The 20548-nt window shown below is 49.1% G+C and overlaps 1 protein-coding gene across 2 annotated transcripts; it reads left to right on the forward strand.

The window, feature by feature from the left end:
- The first annotated feature begins 3925 nt into the window (after positions 1–3925).
- LHX8 (LIM homeobox 8) lies at positions 3926–17666 on the forward strand. Of its 2 annotated transcripts, XM_051625739.1 has the most exons (9): positions 3926–3936; positions 6466–6608; positions 6823–6981; positions 9725–9846; positions 11279–11499; positions 11939–12042; positions 15004–15099; positions 16155–16338; positions 17067–17663. In XM_051625739.1, exons 2-9 carry the CDS (start codon positions 6528–6530, stop codon positions 17141–17143), a joined length of 1044 nt encoding a protein of 347 aa, XP_051481699.1. In that variant the 5' UTR covers positions 3926–3936; positions 6466–6527; the 3' UTR covers positions 17144–17663. The 2 variants fall into 2 exon arrangements, with proteins under 2 accessions (XP_051481699.1, XP_051481698.1); XM_051625738.1 differs by lacking the exon at positions 3926–3936 and having other exon boundaries at positions 6472–6608; positions 17067–17666.
- Positions 17667–20548: the final 2882 nt, after the last annotated feature.

A 20548-nucleotide genomic window follows, 5' to 3' on the forward strand; every position in this document is an offset into this window, starting at 1 on the left:
ACTGGGCAGAAACGCACTGTCTAGGTATTTCACTCTCCTTTAGAGCAGCATCACTCTGGCACCAGGTAAAATTTCCCCCTTGGTTCTATGAGCGTCAGTCAACAGTTAACGTAGTCATCTCCGTGTAAAAATTACAAACACAAAGAGCAATAAGATCCCTTATTCCTGCTTAAAACACTACACTGAACACCTGCAGCCGCTGCGCTTTCAAAAGAAGCGTATTTTATTTCAGGGAATTACAGTAGCACTTTGTAGGCACCACTCACAAGACTGTAAATCTTGATTCCCTACTCGCAGACACATTCAAACACTTGGGCAATTGTGACCCGTGGGCAGAAACCTGGGATCCCGTTTCTGAAGGTTCACTGCAGTTTCCAGATCTGCTCTGAATGAATCACCTTTTTTCAGGAACTCTCATCCCAACTTATCCACAGAGTACACAAAACATCTCCAGCGAGGTAGTCCCAAACGTGCTGGGGTTTTAATAGGCATTTTCATTTTAATGCACATGCTGCTCATGGTATCAACATGCAAAGTCACAGATCATCTGGGGAAGGCTTGGAAGCTTACACCAAGGAACAGAGCAAATCTGCTCTTTAATTCACATGACAAAGAACAGTCCCTCACACTGGTATGCCAGAAGGAAGACCCACCATTGAGCACGCAGTGAGGTATCCCCCTTCTCCCCGGGGCTCGTTACCAGTGAGGGGGAGGACCAGGCATCCCCGTGCCCCCGGCCCCGTGCCGAATGCAGCCCCGGGGCGTGCGGGTGGGTCCCCAGCGCCGGGGCCGGCCGCCTGAGCGGCCCGTCGAGCCTCTCCCGGGGCCGCGGCGGGACCCGGGGAGTCAGTGCGGGACCCGGGGACAGGCGGGCAGTCCGGCCGGCTGCCGGTGCCTGGCGCGGAGGATGCGCGCAGCCCCGCGGACACGCTGACCGCGCCACGCCCCTCCGCGGGGCGGGACTCCGGCCCTCCCAGGAGCGTGGCACCAAGGAACAGGCTCCTCGGGAGGACCGGGGCGGGTCAGGGTTCCACACAAGCCGCCAGGGGTCCCGGCGCAGACCGCCCGCCCGTCGGTGCCACCCCCGGCCCGGGCTCCGATGGCGTCGCGGTGCGGGGATGGCAGAAGCTTGGGAGGGCAGAGATCGCTTCCTCCTTCTGCCGCAGCCGCTCGGATGCTTCGCAAAAGCCCGTTCAGAGCTGGGGTTCCTGCGGTAAACACCGTCCCGCGGGGTGCGGAGGAAGAAAGGGTCCGTGTCCTCACGGGCGGCGCCCGAAGGGGCTGAAAACCTCCCGAGCCGCCCCGTCCCCCGGCACAGGCGTTAACACCCGAGGGCTCCTGCCAGAGCTGTGTTTATTCATCGCATGGACAGAAGTGAAAGGAATTAAGCAGGCAGATACGACATCTCAGGGGAGCCTTCGGGCGCTTCGGCAGAGTGACCGTGCTCACAGAACACAGGGCACCTCACAGCGAGCTTCCCAGCCATGTACTTACAAACAATCCGCCATGGCTTCCATTTTGGTTTTGCCCTCCAGTGCCTTAAGGGCAAAATGTTCTTTTACATAATGTGACCGCTGGTTTAATTTCCTCTGTCCCTGGCCCTTTCCCTAGCGGCATGACAGCGTGACACAACTGCCACAGACGCTTAGAACTTAAAGCGTTCACCGCGATGGCAGGAACACGTAGGTGCAAAACTGATTTTGAACATGCTCGGGTTTTATCCAGACAGCCTGAGCATAGTGCAGGGACCAAGAGGTGAATTAAGAAGATGTGAGTAAATGAAGCAAAATTATTGCAGTCACACACTGGGGGCCCGAAATTACTCTCTGCACTTCCTGCTACAGTGCAAAGGCCAGTGCTCTAAAAAGATGCAGGGCTGCATCCCACTAACTCCCTTCTTGCCCTCTGCCTCCCCTCGCCTCCAGCCCATGGGTTGGTTTGGTCTTTTGCGGGGGTTTTTTGGTTTTATTTGTTGATTGATTTTTGTTTTTTGGGGGGGGTTGTTTTGTCTTCTATAAGAAAATAAATAAATAAAAGCAAACTGCATCAAGTTCTGGATGTTGATAAGGGAACCACTGGCTCAGCAATCCAACTAGGAAATAGAAACTTTTCCCTTTGGCTGATCTGGTCTTTCACAATTAAGCAAGGCAGAGCTCCATACTGGAACAGCCATGAACAAAAGCCACATGTGTACAGCTTTGGAAGATCCTGGACCCAAAAGCAGAGGCAGACAGCCTGGCCCAAGAAAAAAATGCATTGGATTGATTTGGAAAACAGGTCACTGGTAAGAGACTGGATTAGTTTACTTCTTATTAAACCAGCTCTGAACAAATAATTCAGGGCTAGTCCAAACCCTGCAGCTTTTACCAGTGGCTGGAGCCAGTGGGGATGCAAACTCACAAAGAACAAGCCCGAGAGTGCTGGCTTGATTTCTTGCCTGTCTTGCACAGCCCACAGAAGCCCCCAGAGCCCAGGGCGCTGAGGTCTACAGATGGAAAACCTCTGGATACTGACAGGTGTGCAAAACCAAGGTACGTGTAAGAAGATGGCTGAGACAGGAGAGGGGAGCCTGCGTGGACGGGAACTTAGTCCTGCACTATCTCTCAGGCTTTCCTCTCCGAGCTGCGTCTTCTGCCAGACAGCTGCTGGCGACGGAGGTGACCGCACGGCCTCACGGTGACACCGGGAGCGGTCCACCGAGGGCTGAGCCGTCCGCCCGCCCTCCTGCCCGCCCGCCGAGCCGCCCCGGGAGCACCGACAGACCCGCAGGCCCGTACGTGACCGGGGAGGTGAGATGGCGAGACCAGGACACGCACTCGCCAAGGCGGACTGCCCCGCACTCTCACCCGCGGGGCCCCGCACATCAGATGGGGGGCGCGAGGGGGCGGGCGGCGGGTACAGGGCCAGGGAGGCCGCGGGGGCTGCGGCACGGTGCTGGGTCTTGCGAGCTCGGCTGCGGGGCCCCGCGGCCCCCGCCGACCCCCGGACTAGCACCTCCGGAGGCCAGCGCGGGGGTCTCCGATCGCCCACCTCCGGGCACCGCGCGGACGCACCCAGGCTGGGCGCGGGGACCAGCCCGCGGCCCCAGGCGCGGTGCCCGCTTCCCGTAAGGTGCACAGGACGCCGTTTGATGAGATTCTCAGCAGACTGAGTTTTAAACGGAGAAGCAACTTCGCTAGAGCAAACTCCAGACAGGAATACCCAGCCGCACGCACAGACAGTACGGTGCAACCTTTCAGTAAGAAGTCTACTTGCCAACACCCTCTCGTTAAAACAACCCGAATTCTCCCCGTTCAGTGTTTTCTTCGTGCTGTGTTGCCGTCAAATATTTACGAGACCTCTCCTATGTGCAGCTGGTGAGCACTCCCATCCACACACGTTCCTGCTTTACTTCTGAGAGACAGGCATCAGAACGCTTTCTCCCGTCTCTCCCTTCTCACACACCTCCGGCAATCCCCCCTCCCCGGGGACCTTCGGCGGGGCCCGGCGCCCCAAGAGCGGAGCCCGCGGGGCAGGGAGTAGCGGGACTGAGGCAGCATCTGAACCGTACATCCCCCGCTGAGCGTAGAGACAGCACCGGCGGGACGAGGGCGCGCAGAAATCGGGAATTCCCTAAAGCCTGCTAGAAGCCTGCTTTCCCCTAAAAAAACGGTGCCGGGGATGCTCACTAAATTACCGAGGGCGTGTAACTGAAGCGATAAAATTCGGACTGGACTTTGGAGAGACAGATTATAAAAGCGCAGAGGCGAAGCGCGGGTGGAGCCCGTGCACTTTCCACGGCCACTCTGCACGCACTATGGCGTTTCTGACCTCTTCTCGGAAATAACGCAGTTCTCTCCAATAAGCTCGGCAAAACCGTTCATCCTTGCGAAACACCCCTGACCATAGCAATAACCAGGCTCTGCTATCGGCTGTCTCTGCGCCAGTTCCCGGGGCGTCTCGTCCCCCTGCCCCCTTCCCCTCCGCGCCCCCGGGACCGCCGACCCCCCCGGCTGCAGGACGACGGACCCAGCCCCCGCTCCGCGCGGCCCCCGGGGAGGACACGGACTGGGGCGGCCAACACCCGTATTTCGCAGCGCGGCCGCCGCACCGCGGCCAACCCCGCACCGCGCGGCAGCTCCCCAGAGCCCCGAGACCCCAGAAGGGACCCCAGTGCCGCGGCCCAAGCTCAGGCAGGGAGCGGGGGGGACCTCGGGGGCGGGGGGCGGTGGCGGGGCTCGGCGACGCGGGGAGCTGGGCGGCGGGTTCCGGGGGCGTCTTTCCCCGACCGCCAGTGCCTCCGCCGCGCCCGCTCCTCACCGGGCTCCGAAAATAATGAGAAACACCCAGCCTCTCCCGAACACGGTTCCTCCTCCAACACCCGCCTTATGAATTACCGCTGCCCGCTCACCATCGCCGTGGGGAGCAACGCGCGGATTGACTCTGCTTCCTCCGACTGCCGCGTTTTTGAGAGAAAAGGTGTATGCGTACAGAAGAGAAGTTATTATATCTCAATCTAACATGCAGCCCTGCGTGAAGCGCGCACGAACGCCCTGAAATAATTCGTTAGCAGCGCAGAAGAAGGACCGACGAGCCACAGACTGGCCGCTGCCGCCGGCCGCTCAGCGGACGAGCTCCGGCCGGTCCCCGGCCTTACCGCGGGTCCGGTCCGTCTCCACCGCGTATCTCGGAGGTCCCCGCCAGGTGCTGGGTTTCTGTCGTGCCGCCTGGGACAGGTGACAGCGCTAACGTCCTCCCTCTGATGCTCATGGACGGTGGATCCGCGCAGAGAGGGGGTGGGGGGCGATTCCCGGAGGGCTCCGTGCTGGACGCGGCTCCGGGCCCAGCTCTCCGCGGGGCACGGAGGCGCGCTCGCCCCCGCCGTATCACGGGGCCGCGCCTTGGACACCCCTGCCCGGGCACCCGCCCGTGCTGCCGTGCTCCCCCGCCGCGGAAGGGGCAGAGCCCGAAGGGAAAGCCCTAGATCGCGCTTCGCGGGGCGGCCGTGGCCATCGAGGGAGAGGGGCCGGGCCGGGGAGAGGCCCGAAAGCCGCCTCCAGGCCAGCGGGAGGGAAACGGGGCACCGAGGGGACGGCGGGGTCCCGCTCTGCCCGCCGCGCGTCGGGGCTGGCGGCCGCGCTTCCCTGAGCTTCCCCGCGGGCAGAAGAACAAAACCTGGACGGTACGTGCCTCGCTGCGGCTGTTAGAGACCTTCACACTAATGTTAAGCAATATTTTGTAAGGGTTAGATCGGTTTTAGCGCTGGACAAGCGAGTGACTAACTGAGGAACGTCCCGGAATTTCCAGGGCTCGGCACCGCCACTCGTTCAGTTACGGTCCTGCAGAACTGGGTCCTGGGGCTTGAAATAAGGATCATAATTTTGGGAAGATAAGAATACGGGGCTTCTCCCTTCATACAGCTTCTCAAAAGCTTAATTCCCTCTTAGCAAACTTATCATATTTTTAAGCCTATGGGCAATTCTCTCAGCCTGCTTTACTGAGGCTCTGCAACATGCCTCACATCTATCGTCGAGTGGAGCCGAAACAAAGACGGGGAAAGATGGAAACATAACGACAAGTTTAATTTAAAACACCTGGCTAGTTAAGTACGTGCAGAGAAGCAGACATCCCGGTTATTTACCTCACCTGCGATGGACAGGCTGTTGCTTTACCCTCCTGAAATGTCCCGAGCACAGCAGCAGTATTTGGTTTGAGGGAACTTTGCGGGCCAGGTTTTGTAATAGTGGAAAAAGCGCGCCTGTAACCTAGGGACCCCCCTCTTCTGAAAGATGGAGTTTTCCGCTGGTTTTCGGGGGGCTGTGGGCAGCCAGCTCCCAGCACCCTCTGTCCGCGGCGCGACCGAATGCACTGATGTTAATTAGCAACATCCGTGGTCTTTCAGGCTTGATTTCAGAACCGGAGTAATGCTACGGTCTTTGGGCAGCTCAGGTGCTCCTTTTTTAGCTTAACGAGAAAGGTTTTATTTGGGATCTTGGAGGCGCAAGCAAGGGTGGAAGCAGCAAGGCAGATTGAAGAGTGGTGAGTCTGAGCTGCAGGAATACGTTCGGGCTTTGAGTTTCAGCAGCGTGGAACAACCTTCCCACTTCACGCGTTCTCTCGCTTTCTGTCGTGTTTGTCTTCTTCGCTAACACAGGGATGTAACTCGAAGTTTTGTTTGGAGTGGGGTGGCAGGGGGAAGCTGTGGCAAACGGTGAAGACAAACGGGGAGGGGGTCCTCTCGTTTTTTTCGTTGGTGTTTTGTTGTTGTTGTTGGGGTTCCACCACCACCACCACCACCCCCCCCCGCCCCGAACCCCTCCCTCCCCTTGCACAAAACCCGGCGCGGGCTCGCTGGTGGAGATAACGATCCCGCCATGCTCGGAAGGCGGGTTTTGCGCAGGAGGTGAGGCCAGCGAGGCAGGTCCCCGCGCCGCGGGGTCCACCCACTTGAAAACAAAACTTTTTTCCTGCAGGCGCTGAGCGCAGAGCCCTGGCGCGGGGTCCCCGGGCAGCCGCGCCGCCGAGCTGGTATGCGGTAGAGCAGGGCCATGTATTGGAAGAGCGACCCGATGTTCGTCTGCAGGCTGGAGGACAAGGACCTTCCCGCGCTCGGCGGCCCCTCCGAGAAGGTGCGCGGGGAGGGGGCGGGCGCGGTGTCGATGCCCGGTGCGGGGTCGCGGCTCGAGTCCGCTGCCCTGGCCTCGGCCCCGCGGAGAAGCGCCGGCTCCGGCCGCCACCCCTCCGGGAGGCCCGGCGAGGCCCTGACGGTGCCGGCGCGAGGGTCCCGGCTCCCGGGGCGGCGGGGCTGGGCTCTGACCACCGCCTCCCGTGCGCTCCCCCCAGGCCAGCCCCGAAGCCGCCGAAGAGGACTCCTGCTCTTCCGCCGCTGCCCTCTCGCCGTCCTCCTCGCCGCGGTCCATGGCCTCGGGCTCCGGCTGCGCCCCCGGCAAATGTGTGTGCAGCAGCTGCGGCCTGGAGATCGTGGACAAGTACCTGCTGAAGGTGAGTGGGGTCGGGGACGGCTCCTCACACCGAGGCCATGCGGCCGGGGCGGCGGGACCGTCCCCATTCCGGCCCGGTGCTGCCGCTGGCCCCGGGGCAGCCCGCCGGAAGAGCTGTCGGAGGCACCCGGCGAGCATCCCGGAGCTGGGGTCCGCGAGGTCCGAGGAGAACCCCGCCCCCGGGTCGCCTCTCCGCGCTGCTGCGGCTCCAGCCGCCCCATTTGCGCCGTGGCGGGGGCTCCTCCCGGCCCCCCGGGACGGGGAGCCCGGCGGCGAGCGAGCGGAGCCGCCGCGGACACGGGATCCGGAGCCAAGGTGGCCGTGCGCGGGGAGGGGGGATGCGGGCCTGGGGGCAACGCCGGAGCTCGTGCTTTGGGTATCGCTTTTCTGCACTGGGACTGTAACTTCCTGGCGTGCTGAGGAGAGCGGGGAAGCAAACCAACAGTTCCAAACACAGGTAGCTTCCTCGCTGAGCTTTACGCTCCCGATTAAGTCGTGCCTGGGGTAACTTGTTTGTTATTAGCTAAAATAAATCTTCCAGTGTCGTGAATCTCAAAGCAAAACGTGGCTCTTGAGAAATTATTTCTGTAAAAGGTCTGGTCATGTCTGCAAATGATGGGAGCTGTGCGATTGTAGTTTTGCTAGCCTTAGTACTCGGGGCTGAGTAAGATAATTTAAGACCATGTGACTTTAAAGTATTAAAGTGGTTGGGAGGGGGACTATTTTCCTTCTGCAGTACAGCTATTCAAGTTATTCAGGATCAGACTTTTGCCTTCTCTGCTTTCAAAAGGAAGATTAGAGAATTCCGATACAGAAGTAGGTTGGTTCCATTAGGTGCAATAAATAAAGCCATTGCATATCCCGCGAAGTCGAAGCTGGTAAGGCTGCTGAAAACATCTCAACGTTGTTAGATCGTTTACCTAGATCTCAGTTGAGGTGAGGAGGTCAAAGGAACACGTAGGCCGGGTTAGCGTTCATTTAAAACAGGGCAGGTGCCGGTGCGGGGAGCTGCTGGATACCTTTTGTTGTAGTGAATCCTGACACCTCTGCAACAGGCTGGGCTTGGAAAGGAACAGTGTGGTTGAACGGGGAGCAGACCTAACTTGAACTTGGTTCTGGTCCAGTGTTTTAGTAGTTCGTTTATGCATCATTGCGGTCTTTTGTCTGAAAAACTGGGATAACGTGGCTCGGAGCAAAAGGCCACTAAATGGTGTAGCCTTCAGTTTAAACTGGCTGTTCCTGCTTCCCGCATAAGCGGAGAGAAGGGGATCTGTGCTGGTAAACCCGTATCCTGATGATCAGCAGCAGTGCGTCTTCGGGTGTAAATCAGTAAGTAGGAGCGTAGGTTGGTGCCATCAAACGGGACCACTGTCAAAGCTGTTTATGTCCTGCTCTGTAGAGCGCTCTGCCCTGGGAAGAGCAGGCAGTATGACGAGCTGTGTGAGGTGAGCTGCGAGCTCGGGCTCCGCGGAGCTGCGCCCCGGGTCCTGCAGGCTCCTCCGGCCTGGCCGGGCGGGGGGACCCGCGGGGCTGCAGCAGAAACACCTGGGAGGCTCAGCTTGGTGACGGCTGTTGTCAACAGCTTCTCATTATATCGTGGTGTAAAGGTGCCGGTGTGCGGGAAGATGGCTGCCAACACGGATAGAAGCTGGGAGAGCGTTGGGCAACTGCAGGCTGCGGTGTTATAACCTGAAGAATGACTGAAGCGGGTGATTCCTGCCCGAGTGCTGGAGTTAGTACCTCACCTTCTCCGTGGTTTGCCTGGCAGTGTTCTCATGAAAGGCACATCCTGGGTTATCTCAGATCAGCAGCTTTGCCGCAGGCAATACATGGGCTGTTTGGTATGAGACGAAAAAACTGGCTCCGAAAATATTAAAATCTCTAAGCTTAGTCATCGTTTGATTTACAGAATTCCTTATATGAAGCATGGGATTATCCAGAAAGTTACTACTTAATTTTATGATCACTGGCAGTTCTAAGTTTTTCTGATGTGTGATACATATTATCTGTGCAACAAAGAAGGTCTCTTTACAGAAAAGAAGAAATGAAAATGTTTGCACTCGATTTGCCCAAAAATTGAGAGTTTTCAAAACTGCTGATTTATGCTGCTTTCCATTACTGAGCCTGGTTTCACTATAGATATTACATATGAAAGAATTGTTGAATTTGCTATTAAAACAGCTGCCGACAATTTAAAACCCTCCCTCCCTCCATTCACTTGCTTAGCTTTAATAGAGATGCGGCAAATGACCGTGTCGTTTATGCTGTGTTTCCGTTTGGCAAACTTTTTTCTTTCCCCTTCAATACTTGCATTTTAAAATTTCAAATCACTTTGTAAAGTTTGTTCTCTGTTAGACAAGACTTTTTACAGACTGGGAAATAAAAGTATGTAAGTTAGCTGCCTTCTCAAGGTCATGTGAGGCCAGAGCTTGCTCTGTTACTCTAATGCTGTGAGAACAGAACTGGGCACGAAATAGCTACGTGGAACTCGAATCTCTTGCTTCCTCTTCTGGTGCTTTGAATTACAAAACCATGAAAGCTTATTCTGAAGACCTCCATCAAATTAATTAACACTTAATGCAGTTCTACAGGAAAAATGCTTTGCCTTGAAGATAAATTTTCCGTGAATCGTGGTATGTGTAATTTTTGGCCTATTCTGTATGGATGGATAAAATAGTTTTGTAAACGTGACACACAATATTGGTGGCACAAACGCTAAGCATTTTTCTTTGGTGCTTTCACAGGTAAACGACCTCTGCTGGCATGTGCGCTGTCTCTCGTGCAGCGTTTGCAGAACGTCTCTAGGAAGGCATACAAGCTGTTACATCAAAGATAAAGATATCTTCTGCAAGCTCGATTATTTCAGGTATATCATACAGCAGGAATATAATTGTATCACAGAATAAGTTACGCTTGTTTAACGTTACTTTTTGCTTAAGCTGCAACTAAGATGCATGTTTAGGCTCTTTGGATTTTATTTTCTAGGTTTATTTTCAGTAGTTAGACTCCGATGTTTCTTGCAGAGGGATTTGGGAAACCCTAAGTCTGTCTAACGTAGCTATCCACCCAGTCTCCCCCTGTGCCCCTCTGCTGTTTGCACAGCTACTGCATTTGCACAGCAATTTACTTGTATGCACACAGGCGAAAAACCCCCAAGCCAGAATCCCTGCCACAGTAAGGCTGAAAAGCTTTTGTGCGTGCAAAGAACCCCCCTGAGGTAACGTCGACTGAGAACACCAGGAAGGACTGAGCTGATGTTCTGTCTGGACTAGCACCAACACTGCTATGAGACTGAGGGTATCACACGGAACTGCAAAACCAGCCCAGAGTAATCCTGTGATCTTAAAAAAAAAAAAACAACCCAGCATTTAAACTTGGAGATCAATTGGCTTAGCACACTTCAGGATTAAGGTCTAACCCTGTAAGGAAGAATACTATTTATTCATGTTGGCATGAATAAGTTGGCAGAAAGTGCAAAAAAAATTTGTTGTTAATTTTGGTGTGATTGCTATTACATTTCCAGACCAAATTATGGGATTGTCACCTGTGTGCTGAAGAGATTATGTTCATCTAGTCAGTTTTGACACTTAAAGACAGAGAGGGCAGGCTGAATATTGTGAACTTCTGGAAAAACAAAGTCTTGTGGGACTTAAAAGCAACAAACAAACAAAAACCACAACAACAAACAAAACCAAACCAAAAACCCCTTACAAGTCTGCAAAGATCTCGAGGACCAATTCCTGTCTAAATAATCACCATACCTTGCTGTCTAGTTTCCTCTTCAAAGAGAAATATTTTACTGTAGTAATGTAAATACTTGCAGGTATTCGAATTAAAAAAAAAAAAAACAAAAAACAAAAAACATAATGTGCTGGTAGTTAAGGAAATAACTCTGAAGAAGGACACTGAAGGATGATGTAACTGAATATAATAATTTAGACTCACTAGAGTAATGTGAAATATATTTGAATAATAGAATTTTGAGCACAAGTCAGCTGTTTCCATCTCCCAGTCACAGCTTTTTAAAGAGTGATTATCTTTATAAAAGGAAAGATGAAGAGCTGTGAATTCACATGGCGGTAAAGAGTTTCAGTTTTACTTTTTTCCTTCTGAGAACGTTGGCTTCTGTAGCTCAGGAGTGCTCTGCAGCTGTCGGACACAAACGTGAGGGTTTTTTGCAATAAGAGCACGGTTCTGCTGTCCCCTCAGCCCCGCTGGGTCCCGGCGGTGCCGCCGCATCCCGGTGTCTCCGGGGAGCGCTGGGGGCTGCACCCCCTCCGGCCCCTTTGTCCTTGCAGGCGCTACGGGACGCGCTGCGCCCGCTGCGGGAGGCACATCCACGCCACCGACTGGGTGCGCCGGGCCAAGGGCAACGTCTACCACCTGGCCTGCTTCGCCTGCTTCTCCTGCAAGAGGCAGCTGTCCACCGGGGAGGAGTTCGCGCTGGTGGAGGAGAAGGTCCTCTGCAGAGTGCACTACGACTGCATGCTGGACAACCTGAAGAGAGAAGTCGAAAATGGTAGTGTACTGCTTCTGTTCAGAACTGTGGGGATTGCTTTTAATTACATGGTGGTTTTTTTCTTCGTCTTCCTTATTAAGAGGTAACTACCTAGCTTTGCTAAGGGTGGAAGCACAGGTTCTTGAATTAAAATGATGTGCAAATTATTTGATGTTTTAATTTTTTTTAAGTTTGTATAACTTGTTTTCTATCCTAAGGAAAGCAGATCTGGCTGATGAAATATCATGCTGGATGTTTCTTCTCTCACTTGTAAGGGAGTCATTTGGGGTGTCATGGGTAAAGGTGCCAGATCAATTTAACTTTGAACAGAATATGGCTTTTTAAAGTTGAAACTCAGCTGGCCCAGTACTGTTGCTTTTTGTGGGAGGACAGTCTGACTTACAAATATCATCATTCTGAACATTTAGCAGACAGTGTTGTTTTCTTTTTAATGCTTCAGGTAATGGGATTAGTGTGGAAGGAGCATTACTAACAGAGCAAGATGTTAATCATCCAAAACCAGCAAAAAGAGCTCGGACCAGCTTCACAGCAGATCAGCTCCAGGTAGAGGCAGTACTAAAAGCTTGCTTAGTTCAGATCTGTGCAGGGCATAGGCGCTGAACTGATAAGAAATTAGATGTATATGGGGGGGGGGGGAAGAAAAAGCTTGCATGCTTTAAACTGTTTCATAAACTATCAAGACACAGCATGTTTCTGGAATTGTTTGTTAGCTTCAGCAGTTTAATGTGAAATAGTTACTCTTCAAGCTTTTTATTTCCCTGAGGGCAGACAGTAATTCTGCAGAGTGGAAACAAAAAGGTTCTGTTTTAGTTGCTCGATGAAATCTATTTAATCAGGCATTTACATCGCTACACATAACAAAGACAAAATATTTTTAGAATTGTGTAATGTGAAGAGTTGAACTGTAGATGGGCACTGTACACGACTTCAAGATGTTATGAGGATGGAAATTTGAATTTTGTTGTAAAGCACAATAGGGGCTGCAGAAGATTTTGTTCTCAGAACAGGCAGGTATTGTGGGTTCCTTCTTGTATTCACATGAACACAGGTTGTTCCTGTCAGTGCCCTTTTCTTGTTTTGCTTTGGTTTATAGAGAAGATAGGGAATAGTTGGCATTTCTTTGTTGACTGCCCTTTTTCCTCTTAAGCTGGTTCTTCCCAATACTTGCTTTCTAGATTATATGTTTATAGTCTTGGCTATGCTTCTGTACACCAGGAAGAGAGACTATCAGTAGGCACTCGTCTTTGCTCTCCTTCTGTCTCTTCCTTCCCCTTCCCAAATCTTCACGTGCTGATTTCCTCAAGGTGTCTTTGTGCTTTGCCTGCTAAAAATATACTAAAGTCATTACAGTCTTGGTGTCGTATTTCAAGACCCAGCCTCAGCATTTAATACTGCATACTTTAGGAGGAAAACCCCTCTTTTTTCAATAGAGCTGGGTGGAGTGAAATACAGGGAAAGTGCATTTGAAGTACTTGGCAGCAATTCTTGCTGTGTCCCAATTTGTTCTCAAACATGTTATTACAGTGTTTTTCCAATATCCCTTTATACGCCTCAGCCACTAGTTCTTTGTATTTCCATGGAGGAGACTAAGGGAAGTAGGAACTAGGAAGTCTGAGTGTACCAAACCAAAAACCTCCTGTAGGGGCTAAGCCTGTCCAGAAGGAGGAGAGAGGGTGCTTGCCCACATATGTTCCACTTTCAAGGCTTCTTGTCTTGTTGCTGCCTTGGCTAGAGTGAGTTCCAGTCTGCCTCAAATAGGAATTATTTCACCCTCTGGATCACCACTTCACTTAAATGAGCTTTCTGGGAGGAAAACACCATAACCAGGCCAGCTCCCCATGAAAGGGGTAGTGGTGAGACTGGATTTGAGATGCTTCAGCCTCTAGTGGGAAGCAAGCTGTGACTTTACACCTAACCCTAGCCATGCATCCCTGCTTTCAGTTTATAACGTGTCTTTGAATTTCTGGTCACGTGGCCACTACGCTATTGATTTGCTGCTGTCTTGGTCTGAGTTCTGCTTTGCTTGCCTGTATTCCTCTTGTTTGTGGTAACATCAGTTGAGAAAAACTAAAGTTGAGATGTAATAGCATGTGAAGAATGTAAGCAGTGCTATGTAGCATGGCATGTTGCTGTTCAAAGCTTGGTTTGTTATTTCAGCCACAACTGGAGACAATGGGGTGTTAATACAAGTCAAGCACGTTAGCAGTACTTGGACAGGAGCACAGGGCAAGGCCTGTGCACATCAAGCTCAAACTTCTGCAAAAGGGAACTTTCTTTTCCAGCAGTAGTTGAAGAGGAGAAGCCCCAGCCATCTGGGTGGGAATGGTATTCAGAGCTTCTTTTGCTGTCATTGAAACTTCCATATTCCTCTATTTTCCTGTTTTAAACAGATTGTCACCTACTTCAGCAGGTGTTTGAGATCTTAGGGCCTCTTGTTATTTAATGACACTTGCTATCTGCTCAGTGCATCTGTCTCTGTACCTGTTCTGGAGGCTGATATGCGACTTCTCTTCCAGCAAGAGAAGCAGCAGAGGGATCAGGGACTGTCAGAGTGGCAGCAGGTAGTAACGCACCTAACAAAGTACTGGTACAAAAGCACGTCTGTGCTTTTTGGTGTCCTTGGGTGAAACAGCAGGAAAGTAAATAGTTTCAATGTTTCCAAGTGTGGAGAGAAGCAGTCTGAATCTTCAAAGATGAAGTCAGGCAAAATTTGCAGACCATCAAGGGTCAAAATCCAGAAATAAGAAACTACAGCTTAAGTTGCTGAAGATACTCTTGCTTCCTTAAATAAGGTAAACGTTTACAGGCTCTAAAGCAGTTCAGAATTCAGGCCAAGCTGACACCTACCTCCTCAAAAAGAGGTAATTCATATCCTAATGACAAGTGTTCACTCCAGTTTTCTGTAAAAAGATGAGGGTAACCAAATAGTTCCACAGTGCAGGTCAGCCCAAGTGGAGCCTGTTCCTCAGGTCAGTGTAAGGTAAATGAGGCACAAAGTGCTTCCTGGCTGCCTGCGTGCTCCAGGCAGCAGAAAGGAGGGCTAAGTTGCTCCATATAATAGAAGATGCTGGCAGTAAATGACAAGTTGAGGGGTGGATCAGAGATCACCCCTTCATTATGCCGTGGGCTGTGGTATGCGGCTATAGAAGTTTTTACAAGTGTGTTTGAATGGCTTTGCAGTGGATTTTCTCCCACAGTCCTTTTAACACAATCATAACAGAGCGCCTCCTCTATATTTTGTTACTGCCGAGCAGAATTCATCTCCTTCATTTCTGGGAAATGTCTCAGCTCAGTTAAGCATGTTAAGAGGCTTGTGTTTTGGCTTTGGGGGATTGTTGTGTTTTGATTCTTCCCCCTCAATGTATTTGGGACCATGTGGGGACTAGTGATTACAAAAGTTCCCTAAAAACATTCAAGGAGTAGGACTGTGGTCTGAGAGGAGTCTCTAATGCTGCTCTCAGGACTCCATACACAAACCTGCCATTTCTTCCCTTGCCTTTTCAGGTTATGCAAGCACAGTTTGCTCAGGACAACAATCCAGATGCACAAACACTTCAGAAACTGGCAGAAAGAACAGGCTTGAGCAGGCGTGTTATACAGGTAACTGCACAAGTTACTTGACTAACCAAGTCTGGTACTCACTCATCCATTGGAAATGCTTAATGACTATTTTCTCCATGTAGCTATTCTGAGATGGAAAAAGATCTAATCTAGCAGTCCTAACATAACTTCAGACAACATCCTTAGTCAGGAATAAGTCTAGAACAAACATGTTAATTTGGAAAGCTCGCTATATATTCCTCTTGTGCTTTGTGTGGAGGATTACTGATCTTCCAGGAAGAAACCTCTCAGCCTAAATAGCATAGAAATTGGCACTTAACTATTCTGAATACAAATTTCTGACTTTAATTGCTCTTAAGACCTGTGCCATTTTTTAAATTGGCTTGTGATACAACAGATTAGAAGTGAATATCTAGTGATCTGTTCTAGAGAGCAGAGTTAATATGTACCCATGCCATCCAAAATTGAAACACAAGCTTGGAACCTTTGCTTGAAGATGCCTCTCAGCAAACATTATATGTATGCTCTTTTATACATAAATATGCTTTTTATATTACATAAATTATATATTTAGATGTTTATATAAATAAAGTTTGCAAATCCCGCGGCTCATTCTCATATGAAAGATTGACAGGGTTTATATAGAAATGAGGCACCTGGCAGCTATGATCAAGCCACACAAAAAAAACCCCCACAAAAACAAAAAACAAACAACAACCAAACAAAAAACAAAACCAAAAACTTGCACACTTTGAAGCATGAGGAGGAGGAAGGTGGTTACCCCATGGCAACCCTGTGTGGCTGTCACTGTGCCTGAGAGTGTGGCTCAGCCTGCCCCAGCAGTGCAGCCCTGGCCCAGCCACCCCTCCATGGGCTGCTGGTCACTGCAAGAAGCCTTCCTGACTGGACTGTGCTTGCTTGAGGCACTGAGTAGGCTTACAATGGATAGTTCTTCATTTGGGCTGTCAGGGTTCTGTTAAAGGCCCAATTACCTAATTGAACGCAGCCAAAGTTAGAACTCTGAGGGATTCATTATGCTAATGTTGAAACAGATCACCATCTATTAATGTGATGTACATTTTTCCACTTTTCAGGTGTGGTTTCAAAATTGCAGAGCACGCCATAAGAAGCATGTTAGTCCTAACCATTCATCTACTGCTCCTGTCACAGCAGTTCAGCCCTCCAGGCTGTCCCCACCCATGCTAGAAGAAATGGCATATTCTGCATACGTACCCCAGGACGGGACTATGTTAACTGCTCTGCACAGCTACATGGATGGTAGGTACAACAGCTTGGCATAGCCAAGCAAGACCAGTATTGGCTGTAGCAAGAACAGTTTACCAAGCAGTACTAGTTGAAGAAACTTAACGGATTTTTAATTTCTAGCATTCATTAGAGAATATCTCACTGCTGTACTTGCTATCTACACCTTACTAAACAGTGTGCCTCTTCAAGTGGTAGCCCTTCACTGGAAGCAGGTAGCTGAAGATCTGGGTGTGAACACCCTCTTTCTGCTTCCTCAAAAATATGAACACTAGTAATATGAAATCAAACACTTCTTTAAACTTCCATGCCACTTTTTTCATAATATGTAGTTTTAATGCAAAGGGTTTACTACCTGCTCCCGGGCACTTGCCCCAAGGACTGTAGGTAAACCCAGTCCAGCCACTTCACTGAAAACTTCAGCTTCCCTCACAGTAATTGTGGGGGAAGTGGTCAAAAGTATGTTTCAGTCCTTGTGTGTCTTATGACCTAGCAAGTGAGCAACTTTGGCTCTTAGGTGAGATGGGGAGAGATTGAAGGTTTGGGGATACCTGGGCTCTGAGCTGTGTGCCCTGCACTGCTCTCTCCAGAGCAGTGGCATGAGATGGGCTGTGGGTGGAGGAGCATGAGCACTGGGCTGGGCAAGTGGCACTTGGGGCCAGAACTGTTACTGCCCAGGGGACTTGCTGGCTTATAATCCTTGTCTGCCTCTGAAACTGACCGGTAAACATTTGTTTTTGTAGCTCATTCACCTACAGCTCTTGGACTCCAGCCTTTGCTACCCCATTCAATGACACAACTGCCACTAAGTCACACCTAATTCCTTTCTGTCAGGGATATAAGCTATTAAGGATGTACCCTTAAGTCATTTATTGTGTATTAAAAATATCATTGAAAAGATATTAATGTTAACTTTTTATTTAACATCTAAAGCATTTTCAAGATAATTTTTGCTGCCCAGGTACGTAAGTATATTTAGCCTGCGAGACACTTTTATGGATCCTGCATAAATAACTATTACATTGTTTACAAGCCTTATTAAACACCTTTTTGTATTGTCTGGAAGTAGTCCACTCTAGTTGTGTGTGTTAATTTATTTGTCATCAAAAGAGCACTTTGCCTAAAAGAAAGGACTGACAATTGTGCAAAATGTTTACAATTCTTTGTGAAATTGTAGTTTATCATTAGTTTGTATCTGTAAGTTATTGCTAAAAGTATTACCTGTATTTGAGTTGTATACAGCCTTTATGTTAAAGCTTATTTCTGTGAGTTTACAGAAAATAAATTTTGGTTGCAGATATTTTCAAAATGAACTGAATAAAGTTTCTGCTGTAGCATGCCAAGCAAAAATGTTGCTGTGTTTATGGCTGAACTGTGATAATTTGTCAAGTGTTTGAGTCTTCAGTTTCAAGAGGTTTCAATCTGGAAAGGGTAGTGCTCTCTCTGCCACCAGGGAGAGCTGGTGGCTTTTGAGACCATAATTTCAATGGCAAGCTCTGAATTATTCGAGTTCCCTAATTAAAGTTGGTGCTGCTTCAGGTGCTCCTCAGGTGTCTGAGCTAATCTGAGTAGCAAAAGCAATCTATTTGCACTGGCACAGTGGTTTGATTGGGCCAGTACTATCCTGCCCTGTTTGTTGGTTTTGTTTTGGTTTTGTTGTGTTTATTTTGTGTGTGTTTGTTTGTTGTTGTGTTGGTTTTTTTTCAAAAATCACTCTGAAGACATGGGGTGTTGTGGAACTTGACTGACTTCATGTTCTATTCTAACACACATGACTTCTTAGTGAAGCACCCAGGGTAGAATATTGAATATTGAATTCAGGGTGATGTTCTTGGTACCTCTAAGCTAGCTCCATAGATCTGTATGTGCAGCAGTAGACAAATCAGGTTTTGTTCATTTGTTGGGTCTGATATGAAAGTAGGACAGTCTTACTGCTGCTGCGTTACCAGTTAAATGCTAAGTAAAACTAATTAAAGATCTTGGCAATTTAAAGTACTATTCAGTTGTCATGTTTTCAAATGCAGATTACATCAAGTCTCTTTAAAGAACAGTAATTATTCTCTCTAATTTGAAGGACTAAGCAGCTTCAAGTTCCCTGAAACAAAGTCTAAGCTTACTTATGAAACACCCCCTCCTGTTCCATTCCAGAGTCAGTGAAGGACTAAAGTTAAAGGGAAGCAATTTTCCCATTTCCCAGTAAAAACAGGAAGCAGGAAAATTCTTCTTTTGCTATGGTGAATGCTTGAACAGCTGAATGTAGGTGTGGCTGGGAAAATGTAGAATTGAAAATGGGAAGCTCGAGCAGAGGCTCTGCACTGCTGGGTCTTCCTGGTGAGGAGGTTAGACAGGTGCTACTGTCTGGAGCTGGTGTGGGGCTGACAGAGCACGTGGAAAACCCAAGGACAGTGTAGGCTGCTGCTCTCAGCTGGAGCTATCGTGTGCATCTTGGAATGCTTGTCTTTATCTCCTTGTTGTGGACTCACTTGCATTTGGGACTTTGCTGCTGACCTCTTTTGACCCTGAAGCCATCCTTTCAGCTTCTTGCTACTTAAAAGGGTAACTCATGTAGCTGTGCTGGGGAAATTAATGGACTTACTTTACAGTGTAGGATGCTGAGTCAGCACCTTTTAGACTGGACAGGTTCAATTTAAAATTGAAATGTTGTATGAAATTAACATATGAAATAAACTGGTCTTAACAGCTCTCCTAAAAGTGACCTGCATTGAACAATAGCTTTATAAGTGGTTATTTACATCCTCAGATGGGACTGTACCAGGATGTGTTGACTAACAGGTATTGACCAGGGTAAAATCTATCAGGAGAAAAAAAAATTAGGCCGTAGCTCAGATCAGTTTATTCTTCAGACAAATGCTTTAAAAAAATGTTATTTTTATTCTCTATTTGGTTTGTGCACTGCAGTGTACTCACTTAACATGTTACCCCTAGCTGCAAAGCCCTTTAGTTAAAAAAATAACAGCAAAGAAAACATTTAGGCTTTTGGTTGAAACAGTTGACTAAGTGTGATGTAAGACATATGAGCTTTACAGTATTTAATCATTACCAAGATTAGCAGCTCAGGTGAAGTAACCAAAGTAAAATGTTTGACTCTCCATCTGTCATTTGTCCCCCTTCCAGCACTCATGTTTTTGCTTCTACTCCTGCTAATTCCTGTTTCTCCTCACACCAATAAGCATCCAGCACATCAACAGTAGTCCTGGGAAAAGGCACAACTTCCTTTTCTGCCAAACTGCACATTCTTGTCTTGGCTCAGCTCTCCTGGGACTTCTTCCCCACCCCTCCCATAAAGATCAGTTCCCTGTTGGGCACACACCACTATGGATCAGCTCTCTTTCCAACACTGAATCAGTTCTGCTTCCAACATTGCTGTCTTATGGGTTGGGTTTTGTTGTTGTCATGTGGTTTGCTCTTTTTAAAGTCCTCCCTCATCTCCACAGGAGCCAGTTCCCCCCATTGATAGAACTGCTGCCATCACAAACTGAACCAATGTTATTTCCCAAGCTGACTTCATGGGAGAAAGTCATCTCCTGCTCCAAACCTCCTACAAAGTTTATTACTGCAATATGGGAAACCTCAAACAAGTAACAGTACACCAGTATATTAAAAAGTTGCACATTTTTTTATTTTAAAATTAAGCCACTGCATTTGAAAGACAGCTATTCCATTAAAAAAAATACAAAAAGAAGTGTCTGAATTTTTTTAAATGCAAGTCAGCAGGTCATCCAAGAAAACTAACCATAAAAATACCATCTGATAGGATGTAGACTGTAATTTGCTGAATGCAGGAACAGCTAACAGCCACCTTTCTTACTATTTTCAGAAATAACTAACAGAACTACTAGCATTCCTATAACATGGATACAGGCATTTACCCAACATATTTTAAAACAACAACATGTGTACGTTTTGTATAGTTAAATTCACAGACACGTTACCTTTCAATGTACATTTTGCTCTCCTGTGTCTCTGCAGGCATCAGTATAGGCATCTGGGTAGTGGACTAAAGTCCTGAAGTGTGCTTCACAGCTTATGTGCAAAGGTGCAATTACAAGTTTTTTGTTATGAGAGTTGTCACTGCTGGACACCAAGAGCCACTAATATTAAATTCACAGAGATAACATCAACTTTTTTAAGCTCCAATGACCCAGAACCACTGTAGCTGACTATCGTCCTATGATTTGTTAAACTGTTTTGGACCATTGTTAAG

The sequence above is a fragment of the Apus apus genome, chromosome 7 (genome assembly GCF_020740795.1).
Source record: "Apus apus isolate bApuApu2 chromosome 7, bApuApu2.pri.cur, whole genome shotgun sequence".
In the NCBI taxonomy this organism is placed as follows: Eukaryota; Metazoa; Chordata; class Aves; order Apodiformes; family Apodidae; genus Apus; species Apus apus.